The 17,014-nt window shown below is 38.9% G+C and overlaps 1 protein-coding gene across 3 annotated transcripts in view; it reads left to right on the top strand.

Moving 5' to 3' along the window:
* The window catches only part of SLC25A26 (solute carrier family 25 member 26), a 160,031-nt gene that overhangs the window by 100,661 nt on the left and 42,356 nt on the right, over positions 1 to 17,014 (top strand). For all 3 annotated transcript variants that reach the window (XM_023727941.1, XM_023727939.1, XM_023727940.1), the window contains one exon: positions 15,222 to 15,266. In XM_023727941.1, the coding sequence (XP_023583709.1) occupies positions 15,222 to 15,266 (45 nt within the window). The remainder of the gene's footprint in view (positions 1 to 15,221; positions 15,267 to 17,014) is intronic.

Here is a 17,014-nt window from a genome sequence, read left to right as displayed (position 1 = left end):
ACAATTTTTCATAGTATTCTGTTATGATTCTTTTAATTTCATTTGGGTCTGTTGTGATATCACCCATCTCATTTCTTATATGGGTTATCTGCTTCCTCTCCTGTTTTTCTTTTGTTAGTGTCACCAGTGGTTTATCAATTTTGTTGATCTTTTCAAAGAACAGCTTTTGGTCTTGTTAACTCTTTCAATTGTTTTTCTGTTCTCTATTTCATTTAATTCTACTCTAATTCTTATTATTTCCTTTCTTCTGGTGCATGAAGTCTTCTTTTGCTGCTTTCTTTGTACTTGTTGCAGTTGTAGGGTTGATGGTTTGATTATGGCCCTTTCTTCTTTTTGGATGTGTGCATTTATTGCTGTAAATTGACCTCTGAGCGTTGCTTTTGCTGTGTCCCAAAGGTTCTGCTGGGATGTGTTTTCATTCTTGTTTGAGTCTATGAATTTCTTTATTCCACCCTTAATTTCTTCTATAACCCAGTAGTTTTTGGTCAAGATGTTGTTCAGTTTCCATGTGTTTGATTTTTTTTCCCTTGATTTTTCTGTTGTTGATTTCTACTTTCATGGCTTTATGGTCAGAAAAGATGCTTTATAATATTTCGATGCTTTGGATTTTGTTAACGTGTGCTTTATGGCCTAACGTGGTCTCTTCTGGAGAAATGTTCCATGTGCGTTGGAAAAGAAAGTATTCTTGGCTGCTGTTGGGTGGAGTGTTTCGTATATGTCTATGAGATCAAATTGGTTGATTGTCGCCTTTAGCTCTTCCATGTCTTTGTTAAGCCTCTTTCTAGATGTTCTGTCCTTTAGCGAAGGTGGTGTGTTGAAGTCTCCTACTACTTTTGTGGAGCTGTCTATCTCTCTTTTCAGTGCTGTTGAAGTTTGTTTTATGTATTTTGGAGCCCTGTCGTTGGGTGCGTAAATATTTATTATAGTTATGTCCTCCTGGTGTATTGACCGTTTAATCATTATACAGTGTCCTTCCTTGTCCTTTGTGGTGGATTTTACTTTAAAGTCTGTTTTGTCAGAGATTAATATTGTCACTCCTGCTGTTTTTTGAGTGTTGTTTGCTTGATAATATTTTTTTCCATCCTTTGAGTTTTAGTTTGTTTGCATCTTCAAGTCTAAGGTTTCTCTCGTAGGCAGCATATAGACGGATCGTGTTTTTTTATCCAGTCTGCCACTCTCTGTCTCTTTATTGGTGCATTTAGTCCATTGACATTCAGCGTAATTATTGATAGGTATGAGTTTAATGCTGTCATTTTGATGTCTTTTTTTTTGTGTTGTTCACAGTTTCTTTGTTCCTCTTAATTTTCTGTGCTGAGTCATTTTTATTTATGTATTTTCTTTTCATCTTTTTCATTGTTGTTGGTTTTGTGTTTGCTGAGTCTTCATATTTTTCTAGTTTTTTATTTTGACTAGTAGGATTGTTAGTTTCCTTTGTGGTTACCTTAATATTTACCCCTGTTTTTCTAAGTTTATACCAGTCTTTTATTTCTTTATATCACCTTGACTTCCCCTCCATATGCAAAGTCTGTGTCTCCATTTTTTAAGTCCGTCTTTTTTATTTTATTGTTGTAATCTTTTACACATTGACATCTGTTTCCCTATTTTCAGTGTTTTAGCTTTGATTTACGTTTGTGACTTCCCTATCTGGGTTGATATCCGGTTGCTCTGTTGTGTGTTCTAGTCTTGGGTTTTTATCTGATGTTACTGATTTTCTAACCGGAGGACTCCCTTTAGTATTTCTTGTAATTTTGGTTTGGTTTTTGAAAATTCCCTAAACTTCTGTTTATCTGGAAATGCCCTAATTTCACCATCATATTTGAGAGACAGTTTTGCTGGATATATAATTCTTGGCTGGCAGTTATTTTCCTTCAAGGCTTTATATATGTCATCCCATTGCCTTCTTGCCTGCATGGTTTCTTCTGAGGAGTCCGAGCTTATTCTTATTGGCTGTCCTTTGTAGATGACTTTTCGTTTATCCCTAGCCGCTCTTAAAATTCTCTCTTTATCTTTGGTTTTGGCAAGTTTGATTATCGTATGTCTTGGTGACTTTGTTTTTGGATCTACCTTATGTGGGGTTCGATGGGCATCTTGGATATGTATCTTCTCATCTTTCATGATATCAGGAAAGCTTTCTGCCAACAAATCTTCAACAATTCTCTCTATATATTTTCTGTTATTCGCTCCCTGTTCTGGTACTCCAATCACCTGTAGATTATTCCTCTTGATAGAGTCCCACTTAATTCTTAGGGTTTCTTTATTTTCTAAAATCCTTTTATCTGATTTTTCCTCAAATAAGTTGGTGTCAAGTGCTTTATCTTCAGTCTCACGAATTCTGACATCCATTGCCTCAATTCTGCCACTATGACTTTCTATTGAGTTGACTAATTCTGACATTTTATTGTTAATCTTCTCTATTTCTGATTGCTGTCTCTCTATGGATTCTTGCAGCCTGTTAAATTTGTCATTATTGTCTTCTCTAATCTTTTTAATTTCCTCTGTTGTGTGTCCTGCATTTTGCTTAATTTCCTTCCTAATTTCTTGAAGAGTTCTGTATATTAATCTTTTGTATTCTGCCTCTGGTAATGCCAAGAAATTTTCCTCCTCTGGAAAATTTCTAGATTCTTTATTTTGGGAGCTCGCTGAAGCCATCATGGATTGCATCTTTATGTGATTTGATATTGACTGTTGTCTCCGAGTCATTGATAAGTTATTATATTTATTTATTTTATGTTTGCTTACTGTGTCCTAGCTTCTTGTTTTGTTTTGATATGCCCAAATAGGCTGCTCATATGAGCTAGTTTAATTATTGGCAACTTTGAAGCTCTACTGTCCTATCACCAGGTGGTTAGTTCTGTTACTAGATACGTGAGCTCAGGAGTCCACCCACTCCTCCTGTATGGATTCAGCTCAGATGCCCAGGTAGATGGCCACCAAGTGTGTGGTATAGGCTCTCACTTACAGTCCTAGACAGGCATGGGTGGTTGGTGTAGGCACAGGCATCTGGCTGCAGGAAGGGGACACACTCTGAGTAAGGCAGGGGGCTGACAACCGCCCCCTAGTGTCCAGGAGGAAGGCGTGTCCCTGTTCCCTAGAGCGCGTAGGTGGGTGGGTTTTGCAGCCGGCCTATGAGCACCTAATGCTGTTTGCTGTAAGGATTGGGGGGTGCCCCTTATTCGTGGGCCCCTATCACAGGTGGCTAGGTGGCATGGGTGAAGCCACCAGTCCTCAGGCCCCCGATGTGGGTAGGTGAAGACCCTGCTTAATGGGCAGAGCAGTGTCAAATGTCAAGAACCTGCCACTTCACAGCTGAAACAGTTGAAATTAGAGTTCTAGTATATACCCTGTTGTACTGCGGTAAAGAGGGCCTACGCTGTTGAGATGGGCCCACACAAGTCTATGCAGAGGGAAAGGCACTCAAAGTCCATGGATTCCTTATGCCTTTGCCTAGGCAAAAGAGCTATGCCTACCCTGGGTTCCTGGCTTAGGGGAGCCAGCAGTTTGTTTTTTCCAGTTTGTTAATTTGTTCACTCTCCAAGGCAGGGAGAATAGCTCGAGGCATGTGACGGATACTACTTCTGGCCCAGGGGAATTGTCAATTGCTGAAGCTGGTCCAGGACCCAGTGCAGAGCAGGGAGCAGGGAGGTAAATGGGAGAGAAGTTTTTCCTGAAGGGAGGTGTTTTTGATCTGTGCGGTCACATGCAATTACTTATCTTTTGCCGGATCGAGTGCTGCTTGTCATTGGTTCTGGATGGCCGTGTAGACTGTCTGGCGCTGGGTCTCTCCTGGTGTGGAAAACGCGCCTCCCTTAGCCCGGCTGCTTGCCTGCCTCACCACTCACCCATGAGGTGCTCAGGCCTGAAGGGCTCAGGCTTTCGCTGGGTCAGGTCTGGCAACTGCTCGCTGCTTTTGAAGCATCTCTCCCTCCTACTGCCACTCAGACCGGTTCCTCAACTCTGCCTTTGGTGTTCAGGGCTCCCAGATGGCCATATATAATCAATTCACTTGTTTTTTCAGGTCTTTGTTGTAAGAGGGTCCACCGGAAGAGTCTAACTACTCTGCCATCTTGGCCCCGCCTCCTCAAGATTGGGTTCTCTCTTTTCAAGCAGTTCTATTTGGTTATGAGTTTGCTAACTTTGTCCTGATTGCTGCCTTTCTGGATGCTCAGCCTCCTGTGTTGTCAAATTTTTTTCGTCAGCTCGTTCTGGTCTTGGCCTTTAATGATATAGGGACACCACCCCTTCAAGGGTCCTCAAATATCCGTGGGCCAGTTTTTTCCTAGAACCATTAATTTAAAGTCCTTGTTCCAGAATTCCAAGAGGTTGATCTCTTCACTCTTGCCGAGCTCCTAGAAAAAATTTAAAAAGCACACACTCCCGTTGTCTCCTCTGCACTCCAAAGAGCCCAAGCCCTCACTTTCATTTAGTTGTCTGCAGGCTCCAGGTCTATGGTCTAATTCAGCAGACGGATTGAAAATGACATTGGAGGGAAGTGAGTTCCTGTCTTATATCACTGTCTTCCTGGAATCCCATTTTAGCCTTGTGTTTTCATTTTTCTATTCCCTTGACAGTTGTGGATGTGTGTGTATTTGTCAAGAGTTAACCAACAGTGGGGAAAAAAGTGTTCAGCATGGAAGTTGGAATACCTTTAGGGTAGATTATATTATTGTTCCCACTCTTTGCTTTATTCCCTATGAGTGGATTGAGTCTACATCTCTGCCCATTGTCATATTATTTACTGTGCCTTCCTGTATGTGGAGTGTGTACTTCTCTGTCCCATAGTCAGGCTTGGTGTTATGACTTCTCGGGCCAATGGAATGTGAGTGGAAGTGACAGCATGAACAGTGACAGTGTGACAGTTGTGAACATAAGTTTTAAGAGGCAGAGCACATTTCTACCAGCCCTCTTGCTTTTGCCTCTGCCTTCAGAGTGGTGTGTCCCAGATATGGGCTGCTCTTTGTGATCAGGTCTTGGAATGAGAAGACACATGAAGCAAAAGCCACAGCCTGGAGGGCAGCCCTAGCTGTATGTCCTACAGCTGACATATAATATGAATTGGGAATAAAAGTTTGTCATAAGCTGCTGAGATTTGAACGTAGTTTCATTACTACTGCAAAGTTGACCAGTACAATCTGGTTTAATTTCTTGCTTTTCCTTTTATTAACTAATAATAGCATTATTATTTTCTACCATATTTTAAAATCTGTATCAAACCCCATTGTCAATTTTCTCTCTCTCCGAATTTATTTCTTAATTGGCTGATATGCACGACTTACCATTGTAAGTATGGTCAAACACAAAATGTATTGTAGGACCTAACTCCATTTAACACCTAAGGAAAAGATAACCTTTAAATTGGGGACAGTGTCTTACAGCATTTGGTTACTTCATTTAGTTAATGCCCTAAACTCCAACTGAAATTGTTCTGCTGGAAAGCATGGCTTCTTTCTAAATGTGCAGGTAGATTATTTGTGGATTTCAACACATGGGCTTTAAAGATGTTTCTGTTGTCGTAAGTAAGAATTAATTGGACTGTTAGCCCAGACGAACTGTGATCTCTTCTAACCTGAGACCAGAAGAACTAGAATGGTCCATGGCCACCACTACCAACCATTCTGACCAGGGATACAATAAAAGGTCCTGGCTAGAACAGGAGAAAATGTAGAACAAAATTCAAATTCCTTAAAGAAAATGTTCTACATTCTACCTTGGTGAGTAGTGTCTGGGATCTTAAAAGCCTATGAGCAGCCATCTAAGATACTGCACTGATCTCACCCCTTCGGGAGCAAGGGAGAATGAAGAAAAGATACAAGGGAAAGATTAGTCCAAAGAACTAGTGGACCACAACTACCACGGCCTCCACCAGACTGAGTCCAGTACAACTAGATGGTGCCTGGCTACCACCACTGACTGCTCTGACAGGGATCACAACAGAGGGTCCTGGACAGAGCTAGAGAAGAATGTAGAATAAAATTCTAACTCACAGGAAAAAAAAGACCAGACTTGCTGGCTTGACAGAGACTGGAGAAACCCCGAGAGTATGGCTCCCGGACACCCTTTTAGCTCAGTAATGAAGTCACTCCCGAGGTTCACCGTTCAGCCAAAGATTAGACAGCCCCATAAAATAAAACGAGACTAATGGGGCACAACAGCCCAGGGACAAGGACTAGAGGGCAAGAGGGAACAGGAAAGCTGGTAATAGGGAACCCAAGGTTGAGAAGGGAGAGTGTTGTCGTGGGGTTGTTAACTAATGTCATCAAACAATATGTATACTAAACTGTTTAATGAGAAACTGTTTGTTCTGTAAACCCTCATCTAGAGTACAATTTAAAAAATTCAATTCCTAAAAAAGTCCAGACCTACTGGACCAATAGAGACTAGAGGAACCCCTGAGAGTATCACCCTAAGATACCTTTTGAACTTTGAACTGAAGCCAATCCCAGTGATCACCCTTCATCCAAATAATAGATTGGCTTATAAAATAAACGGTATCACCTGTGAGTAATGTGCTCCCTTAAACAATCGACTGTATGAGACCAGACGGTCAACATTTACCCAAAAGCAAAGATGAGAAGGCAGGGAGGGGAAGGGAAGCTAGATCAATGGAAACAGAACTAATAGAATGGAAATAATGAGAATGCTGACACATCGTGAAAATTGTAACCAGTGTCATACAACAATTTGTATAAACATTGTTAAATGGGAACCCAATTTGCTGTGTAAATTTTCACCTAAAACTTAATAAAATAATTTAAAAAAGAAGAATTAATTGGAGCAGTATTTATGGAGAGTGGCCTTCCAAAGCTGATATTTCTTGGGATATGTGTTATACGTATATATAAAACATATATGTTATATAACTAGCCTGTTGCCTTAACTGACTAAAAAATGAGTGAGATCCATTTTTGTATTTTATCCTTTTTGTATATAACTGATAGCCACCACTCTTACTTTTTTTTTTATTATTCATCTCTCGAAACATCGTCCTAACAACTATTTGTAAATCAGTAGTTGAGTGGAATGAACATTCATTGGACTATGAGCCAGAAGACTAGGTTCACTTCTAATTCAGCCACAAATCTTATCCCCTGCCATCTCTTCTTGCATTTCTTTGCCTTTCCTCCATTCATTTCTGTAATAAATATTTATTGAGCTCTCTGTTATTAAGATGCTAGGACATAATGATAAGTCAGTCAGATACCGGTAGTCCCTGACTTAAGACGTATTCAAGTAACAACATACCACACTTAAGACCATCTTTTTTTTTTTTTTTTTTTTACATCTTACCGTTAATGATATGTACTACATACAGTGTTGCAGCACATAATTTGCTTATGTTATCATTCTCAGATGTTCACCTGCAGATGTTCAATTTTATGATACACTGTTGAAAACACTGCCATATAGCAGGCTATGGCCTGGTCTACAGTGAAGTTCGTGTCGGTGTCAGGAGTTGTAATGGCTGGAAAGTTGGGCAATGTTCAACTCTAACAACATATGACAACTGAACTGCCCACGTGCCTGACAGCCGTTACTGCTCCGACTTCATTGTTACGACACTGATGCTGACTTCTCTGTGGACCAGGCCTGTAGTGTGCTCTTATTCAGTGTTTCCTACCACAAGAAGTATCAGTTGTTAATTTGAAGCTAAGTTGTTAAACTTTTTCACACTGTAACACCTGTACTACTTGTACCCTCAACAATACGTCTAACAAAAGAACTCATGTCGCTGAAAGTTCTAATCCAAAAAAGAAGGTGAGGAAGGCTGAAGACATGGATATAAAGATGAAGATCATTAAGGCCTATGAGGATGGGAGGAAAGTTAGTGAAATAGCATGTAAGGAAGGACGATCTCATTTGACGCTTTTTGACATTCATTAAAGATAAGAATAGAATTTTGGAGGCAGTTAAAGGAGGGATTGTCATAAAATCAATGATTTTAACAAAGAAGAGGCAAGGGCCAATCCATGAGATGGAGAAGCTATTGATGATTTGGATAGAAGACCAAATCCAGAAGAGAATTTCTGTGAGTTTACTGAGGATTCAAACAAAAGCATGCAGCCTTTTTGAAAACCTGAAGGGATGACAAGACTACCTCGAGTACTTTAATGCCAGCAAGGGCTAGTTTCCTTGCTTCAAATGCAGATTTGGCTTACATAACTTGCATATAACTGGAGAAGCAGGAAGCACTGAAGTTAAAGTTGCTGAGAAATTACAGGATGAGCTGAATAAGATGGAAGAGGAAAGAGAGAAGTTGTCAAAAAATTTTACAGTGAAAGGATTAGCTGGAGTTTTTTCTAAACTGAATGAGGGGCTTCAGTTGCTTGAAAACATGGACCCAAATGCTGATCGCTTTGCTCAAGTCCAGGCAGATTCAGGAAGCAGTAAGATGTTACCTCAAAATATATGAAGAAAAAAAGAAGAGGTCCATACAGACAACTCTCACTAATTTTCTTAATAGAAATGCCATCCCCATTCCCAGGGATAATCCAGATGAGCTAGAACCTTCCACAAGTAGCATTGTTATTACCTGACAGAACACCAGTGTCGTCCAACTCTTCATTGTGGGAGTAAATTTTTATGGTTTGTGCATTTTTTTATGTATGTATGTATTAAAATATATCTGTAAGTTTATATGTGATGTTTCTTATCCCCAAAAACAAAGTTTAGGTTTATAAAGATACTGATAATAAAAGGCAATAATAAGGAAAACTAAAAAAAAAAATAATAAAGTATTCGAATTACATCAGAACTCACTTAAGACGGAGTCATCGGAACTGAATCACATCATAAATCGGGGATTGCTTGTACTGTAACCTTCCTGCCCTTATCAAGCTTACTGTCTTCTCTTCTTCTGCTTCCCCAGCCCCTTCTTTCTTCTTTCTTTTCTTCTGATCATATCATAGATTGGTCAGTGCTTCATTACTGCTTAGCCTCCTCGTTGTCACTTTATGTTAGTGGGAGTTGTTTCAAATGTGCTTTTAACACCACTGGATTATTTTGGGGAAGTTCTGGGGGTGATGAGGGAGGAAGATACTGAGGTAGGTCAGTAGGTTTGATAGGTAGGTAGATAGGTAAGGTGGGAGGGAGGGAACAAGCAAGCTAGCAAGCTAACCATGTTGCATAACCATCATAACAAACCTATTTTTATTTTTCATTATTCTTTTCAAGTTGTAATTTTGCTTAAATGCACAAAGCATGTGCATTTGTATAAGTGTATACATCTAGACACATGATTTGAATATTAGGTAAGAATGTTTATTGCTCTTTTTCAAGTATTTTCTAATTTCAGTTTTTGAGAATCCCAACTCCTTTTCTAATTTTTTTTTTTTTAAAGTAGGTCGACGGCGACAGGTTTGGTTTTGACTTAGGTCACAATTTGTACCTTGTTACCTTCTTGTGACCTCATATTTATTTACATTCTACTAAATCAGACAAAAAAAAAAAACAAAACCCGTTGGCGTCGAGTTAAATGTTCAGTGGTATACTAGAATCACTCACTTGAAGTGTGAAAGCCAGTGTGATTTTGTGATTTTCTTTTTATTGATTTGTTAAATTAAGCTTGATCCCTAAAGGAAGAGGATTTCTTTGTGTTCTGATTTACCTGAATATTAACACTGGGCATTTTCGTGGATAGTTGTGCTAAGGAAGGTTTAATGCTGAGTGTTAACCTACCATGTTATAGTTGGGTAAAGTCAGAAATAATATATTTACAGCCTATATGATATATCTAGAATTTTCTGGATATGTCCTGACTGATTTTTTAAAAAGTGTTTTCTGAGGAAAAGAATTGGAAATAAACCATCAATGAGGGACAGTCAGGTGTTATAGAATACTTTGCAGTGGTCAAAAAGAATGACAGATCTGTATTAATCAACATGGAAATATGACTAAGGCATTGGCTAGGGAAAAAGAGCAAATTGTGGAACTATATGTATTGTGGAATAGGAGTACTGAGAACAGACATCCTCACGTGGTTTGTGATCTTAAAGGGAAAAGCACTCAGTCTTTCACTGTTAAGAATAATGTTAGCTATATGCTTTTTGTAGGTGGCCTTTATCAGATCAAGTACATTCCCTTCGGTTTTTATTTTGCTGAACAGTTTTTATCATGAGTGAATGTCAAATACTTACACACTTTTTAAAAACAGTGAAACTTGTTTTTAGGACTTCAGAAATATAGTGGATTATAGACTGATTTGACATTGCCATTATCTTCATTAGAAGGTAGAATTATGTGACTCACGCAGTAACTTGTAAATTGATATACTGGGAGCTACTTCTACCCAAACAAATTACTGTGATGATTCTGTAGAATGTAGAGAAAGAAAATGTAGTCATTGCCTTCACTGGTAACATTTATTAAGCCTTTCCTGTGTTTGGTGCCCTGAGTTACTGGTTGGCAGTACCCACCCTCACTGCCCCTGCCCCTGCCCCTGAGGTTTAAAAGATTGAGTTGATAATCAAGCTGCTCACACTTACCTCCTTTTCTGTTTTAGATTTTGACGTTCTTGTTTCCATTTTATACTTTCTTTAGAAAGATACTTCAGGAATTTTAGTATGTCTTACAAACCTAAGGTGTAATTAACTTTCAGTTTTTGCTACTTCTATGTTAGTTTGATTTCCTTCATTCAGCATAAGTTCTTTTCCCGTATGTACAGTGCCCATAAATGGATTATAGTTGCTAAATTAAAAAATCAAAATGTATTTACTGTTAGAATTCTAGCAGATCAGCTTTAAAGGGTTTTCTCTGTCTCTCTCTCCCCTTAAGAATAGTGGTCACTTTGAGGCAAGAGGTTTTTAGATCTTCAACTTCATTTGTCCTTGGTTACTGCTGGGGCTGGGTGGGAAAAAGCCCAGAGTATTTAAGAGGAGAATGACTTTGTTATCTGTGTGACACTTAAATGGAAAGCTCTAAGTCAAGCACAGAAATTTGGACATTGTCATGCAACAAAAAGGAGACTCTGTGTAGTCCCTTGTAGGGTCCCTTGAAAATGAGGATGCTCCAGTCCTTGGACCTGCTCCCATATCTGTGGCCTGGCCTGCTACTTCCATGATGTTCTTTAGACCTCTTCTAATTTGAGGTCGTATCAAACCATTTCTGTAATTTTGTTATTGTTGCTGTTCTTACTACAAGAGTTTTTTTGGGCGTTTCTGCCAAAGGTGATAGCTTTCACAACTTTTTAAATATACTTTCTTGTTCCTTAGGCTTCCTAGATTACTCATAGTAGTATTGTGTTCATTGCAGTTTCTAATCAAGTTTTTTTTTTTTTTTAAATAGTATTCTAATGTGATCTTTCCAACAACAACAAATAGAATTTTAGAACTAAATGATACCCTAGCAATCATATCTTCATATCCCCTCAGTTATATTACGGGTTACTTCATTATTTATTAAAGGACCATAAGGTTACAAACATTTATAAGATCACAGGATTATAGGCATTGATTAGCTTCAAGGATAATTCTAGTCCAATACCTCATGACAGGTAAAGCGTGTTCACGTTGTAATTGTGTCCATTTTTATTTCATTAGTAATGTCCTTTCTCTGTTTGCCACACCCAGGTTTCATTTTGTCTACTTCACGAGGAATCCTCACATGCCCTCTTGTATAGGATTATTGTTATGTTTATTACTAAGTGGAATCCATGTTGAGTTTTAACAGTTTCTTTCCCCCATACATCTGCCTCTGTAATGGTCGCTGGGTTTACTGCTGCTCACTTACTAGTGCCCTGGGTCTTAACAACCTTATTCAAACAAAACGTCTTAAATGGGGGCATTAAACAGGTCACAACAGTGAGCCATTTTGTAACATTTGGTGCAATAAAATGGGTATGTTGTGTTTTAGAATATAAGACCTCTGAGTGCAGCTATTCATTTTCTTCATCTATAAAACATTTTAGAGTAACAGCTTACATCTGTTTGGGGTATAACATTCCACATTTTGAAGAAACATCACTGTTATATAACTTCAAACCAGGCATGGGGAAAGAGCTCACGTTCTGATGGGCCCATGCTCTGTGGAAATCCTAGAGGTTTTGTTTTGTTTTAAAACTGTGGAGCCTTATTTGCTGGCAGTACTTCTTTCACATGTGTGGAACACATTTTCATTATTGTTTCTTCCTATTGTAAATGACAACAAGCATACAATATGATTTTGACTTGAAGAATATTTGAAAAATCTTCACACATCAGGAGTTTATCTTGTGAGAGATATTTCACTGCCAGAAACCGGAAATAAATTTAATTATTTAGGCATTTACAGCACATTTAATTACCTTAGACTGTCAGTTAATCTTGTTTTAGAGAATGAACTTATGGTTTATTGTCAGCTCACTTTTAAAAATAAATACCTGATGGAATGGTTTGGCCATTTCACTGTGTGATTTTTAAATTACTTCTTTAAACTGAAGAAACAATTTAATTTTTAATAGAGGAAAATGGATAAAATGTTTATCTATAGAATTTCAAAATCTAAATAATATTAATACAAAATGAGTGCAGATAACATGCAGTGCAGTTTTATGGGTTATTTTAACCAAGAAATGAATAGTGCTAGCATCAACTATTAAAATTCTAAAATCTTTTTCATGTTATAAATGTGAAATATTCACATTCTTGTTCAAATGTGATATATTTACATTTGGGAAGGGAAAATACAAAGAAGAAAATTATATCATCCATAATCCCACTACCTGTTAGTCATTTTGAGTATATTTGACTACATATTATAAATTTGAACAATTTTAGAAAACTATTATACAGTTAGTTTTTTGGGTTTTGGTAATTAATTTAATTGGAAATTGGTCTTTCAGTTTCAGAGTGGACAGCATCAGCTGCTTTTACATTTTGGCAACAAAACACTAAACTACATTTGATTCCTACTGTGGGACTTTGACATACAGAGTGAGGTCATGCTCATTTATGAAGATGACGAACAGAGATTCTAGCTTGTCAGCTCAATCCAGGCTGTTGACATTGACTTATTTTTTTTCCAGCGGAAGACAGATTATATTTCCATGGCCAATGTCAAGCTCAGTGCCAGCGTTTGCTCCAGTAGAATAAGACAGATGATGCTAGACTTTTAATTTCTGATTTAAATATAAATATTTCAGAAATAACCTAATGCCCTAAATTCACACGAAGGTAAATACCCATTAATCCCTTCAGAATTACAGACACCCACACATGCATATTGATAATGTTCAAAATCCACGTTTACTTTTCATTTACAAATGAGCTGAAACAAAATAAAAATACTGGACATTAGGCACCATTCCCTTCCCTTCCTTCCTTCTTTCGATTGTTGTGAGCATTCAGTGAGATACCAAACCCACTGCTGTTGAGTTGATTCCAACTCACAGTGCTCCTACAGGGCAGAATTTCCGAGGCTATAATCTTTACAGAAGCAGACTGCCACATCTTTCTCCTGCAGAGCAGCTGGTAGGTTTGACCCGCTGACCTTTTGGTTAGCAGCCAAGCGCTGTAACCACTGTGTCTGCAGGGTTCCTTCAGTAAGATAAGACTGTGCTGTACAGTGCCTTGTTGTTAGTGTTAGGTGCCACTGAGTTGGTTTCAACTTATAGCAACCGCATGTACAACAGAACGAAGCACTGCCTGGTCCTGCGCCATCCTCCCAACTGTTATGGTTGAACCCATTGTTGCAGCCACTGTGTCAATCCATCTCGAGGGTCTTCCACTTTTTCACTGACCCTCTACTTTACCAAGCATGATGTCCTTCTCCAGGAACTGATCCCTCCTTATACATGTCCAAAGTATGTGAGATGTTTCGCCATTCTTGCTTCTAAGGAGCATGCTGGTTGTACTTCTTCCAAGTCAGATTGTTCCTTCTTTTGGCAGTCCAAAAGTACAAGAAAAGTACTCAGTAATACCAGCCCTTATGCACTTACAGGCGCTTTGGAAGAAAGCCTGGAGATCTACTTGCAAAAAATCAGCCATTGAAAATCCTATGGAGCACAGTTCTACTATGATAGACATGGGGTTGCCATGAATTGGGGTCGACGCAACGGCAACTGGTTAATTATATAAATACTTACAAGTATGGTGATTATCTTGACCACTCATGTGTCCTTACTGCAGATAACTCTTCTCCCTGACTGTGCCTGGTACTGAATCAGACTTTCAGTCCCACGTCTGTCCATTTAGAGCTCCTGTACTACTCCAGTGTTAATCCTGTGTTCCTTCTTTGAAGGGTGGAGACTTCCCATCTCAGACTGGCAGCTCGGGCCCTGGAGTCCTGTGTCTCAGCTGACTCTTGGAAGTAGTTCTGCCAGTCTTCTATTCTTGCTTCCCTCCCCTGCCCTCTCTTCTCTCTCTTCTCCCTCCTCTTCCTTTTCTTCTGTTCCCCTCCCTCTCTCTTCCGCCTTCTCTGTCCCCCTCCCTCTCTCCTCCCCCTTCTCTCTGGCCCCCCCATCCTCTTTCCCCTTCTCTCACTCTTCCTCTCATTTCCTTCTTCCTTGTCTCCTTTCCTCTTCTTTTCTGTCTTCCCCTTTCTCTTCCTGCTCCCCCCCACTAACTCCCCCTTCCCACTCTCTCTCTTTTTTTTTCTCTCTCTCTCTCTTTCTCCCCTCCCTATTTCTCTTTTAAATCTCAACACTTTGACTGCTAAGGAGGAGACGGCTCTAGCCCTCGAGTAGAAAAATGTCAAGTCTTTAGTCTTTATTACTTATGATTTTTGTTGTTAGTTGCCATTGAGTTGATTCTGACTCATGACAACCCCATGTGTGCAGAGTAGAACCGCTCCATAGGGTTTTCAAGGCTGTGACATTCTGGAAGCAGATAGCCAGGTCTGTCTTCCGAGGCACCTCTGGGTGGGCTTGAACCACCAACCTTTTGGCTAGTAGTTGAGTGCTTAACCATCTGCACCACGTAGGGACTCCATTGCTTATGATAGGAAATATTTATTTTGTCATTTTAGTAGCCAGATCCTGTTTGTATTATTCTAATTTTTTGCCATTTCTAAAGGGCTTCACAGCATTGTTTTATGTCCCTTGGACTGAAAAAGTTAATAGGACTCTACAGGCAGTTACAGTTTAACTCCTTTTTTAAACACTGCGTACACTATACCTACAAATTTGTTTAATATCACTGGGTTATATATATAACGTTAACATGAAGTACTATTTCTAAATAATACAGATTCATTTAGTAATGCTAGACAAACTGATTATTCTCAATTAATTTTTTTTTTTCTTCTCTCTTTAGATTCCTTTCTCTTTTGTGCAGTTTCCTTTATGGGAATCCTTAAAAGTAAGTGTTCCAGTCTTCATGTAAAGTTTCTTTACACTTATCCCAAATACTTACAGTTTCAGCATGGAATAGTACAATATAATATTGACCAGCAATTTAAAAAACTCAAAATTACTAACAGTTGACATTATTTTTGCATGGGAATTACATGTCAGTTCAGCCTTTTAAACTTGTTCAGGTATCGTGGTACTGGGGAATAAGCATAGCATGTGTAATTTAAATCCAGCACTATTAAGAAAAACTGTGCTTTGTGTTCTCCTATATTGCCACTCTTTCTCCATCCTGTTGAATTGTATGTCGCTTTGCTCCTGTGTTCTCTGGAGAGGTTAAGGAATGACAGTAAGGGTAAAGGGAAAAAGACAGAAAGCAAAGCTGACTGACTGTAGGCCTAGAGGGCCCAGGCCCTCTCCCACCCTCATCTTAGGGGAGCAGGGGTGCGAGCAGCAGGATGAGGTGCTCTGCAGGTTCCTGTCATCTCTGCTGCAAACCTAGGAGCCTCCTGTAAGAAGGAGCCTCCTGTGGGGAGTTGAACGTCAGCTTTGGGGAAGGTCACTTAACTGTTTAAAGCAAATAAATTTTTAAAAATCTTTGTTCAAAATACACAGAGGCTTTGGAGTGGTTTTCATCTTCTGGTGCGGTGATTTGAAAAACCATGGGCCATAATACCAATTGTATGGGCCTTTGTCAGCATCAAGGGGCCCTGGTGGCACAGTGGTTAAAGCACTCGACTGCTAACTGAAAGGTCAGCAGTTCAAACTCGTCAGCCACTCCATGGGAGAAGGATGTGGCCATCTGCTTCTGTAAAGATTATAGCCTTAGAAAACCAATGGACAGTTCTGCTCTGTTCTATAGGGTTGCTATAAGTCAGAAGCAATTGGACGGCAACAAATTTTTTGGTTTTTATTGCCAGCATCTTAAAGACTAGAATAAAAAAGAAAATGTTAGAAAGCCTCTCTTGTGGTAAGGAAAAGTATTATTTTGTGAACTTCAGTGTGGTGTATGTAACAGTTTACATATACAACATGTATGTAAATCTCTGTACTGGTTTGCTGTGTAAACTGTATTTCTCATTGTGGATAATGGTCAAAAAATGTTGAATTCTTAAAAAAAGATTCTGTTAAGGTTGTATGCTAAAGGATAATAAAGTGTGGTAAAACATTACTCTTAAAAAGTAGACAAACTGCAGTATTAACTATTGAGAAACATAAGAATTATAAGTAATGGTTTTCCTGATTTTAAGGAGTAGCGCTGCTCATTTGATAGTTTTTTGGCCTGTTGTTTTGTTTGTCTTTTTTTTTGTTTTTATTATTTTCTGTGTTGTGCATGGTGAAAATGGATTTCTCAGGCATTGTTTTGTTGCATGATGTAACAGCTATCCAGTGAGAAGGCCACATTCCATTAGCCTAACAGCTCTCCTTTTTTTGTGTAACAAAAGAACAATGAAGCCAACAGCTGTCCTGCAAACAAGACTCACTTTATTAGTGACTCAATAACCAGCATTCACAGAGATTCTGCACACTCCCCAGCAGCCTTACCCGAACTCAGCATAGGAATGTTTGGAAGCCCAAAGAGGGAAAAACCATGCGGTTTCTTTCTTTTCAGTATTAAAGACATTTATAGGAGTCTGGTTAGTTTAAAAAAAAAAGAATCTAGATGGAGTACTATGCAACGAGAAAGAACAACAATGAATCTGAAGCATCTCATAACATGGATGAAACTGGAGGACATTATGCTGAGTGAAATAAGTC

Source organism: Trichechus manatus, unplaced genomic scaffold, assembly GCF_000243295.1.
Source record: "Trichechus manatus latirostris isolate Lorelei unplaced genomic scaffold, TriManLat1.0 scaffold00020, whole genome shotgun sequence".
Classification (NCBI taxonomy): domain Eukaryota; kingdom Metazoa; phylum Chordata; class Mammalia; order Sirenia; family Trichechidae; genus Trichechus; species Trichechus manatus.
Note: the sequence above shows the minus strand (reverse complement) of the source record. Positions and strands in the feature narration are given on the sequence as shown.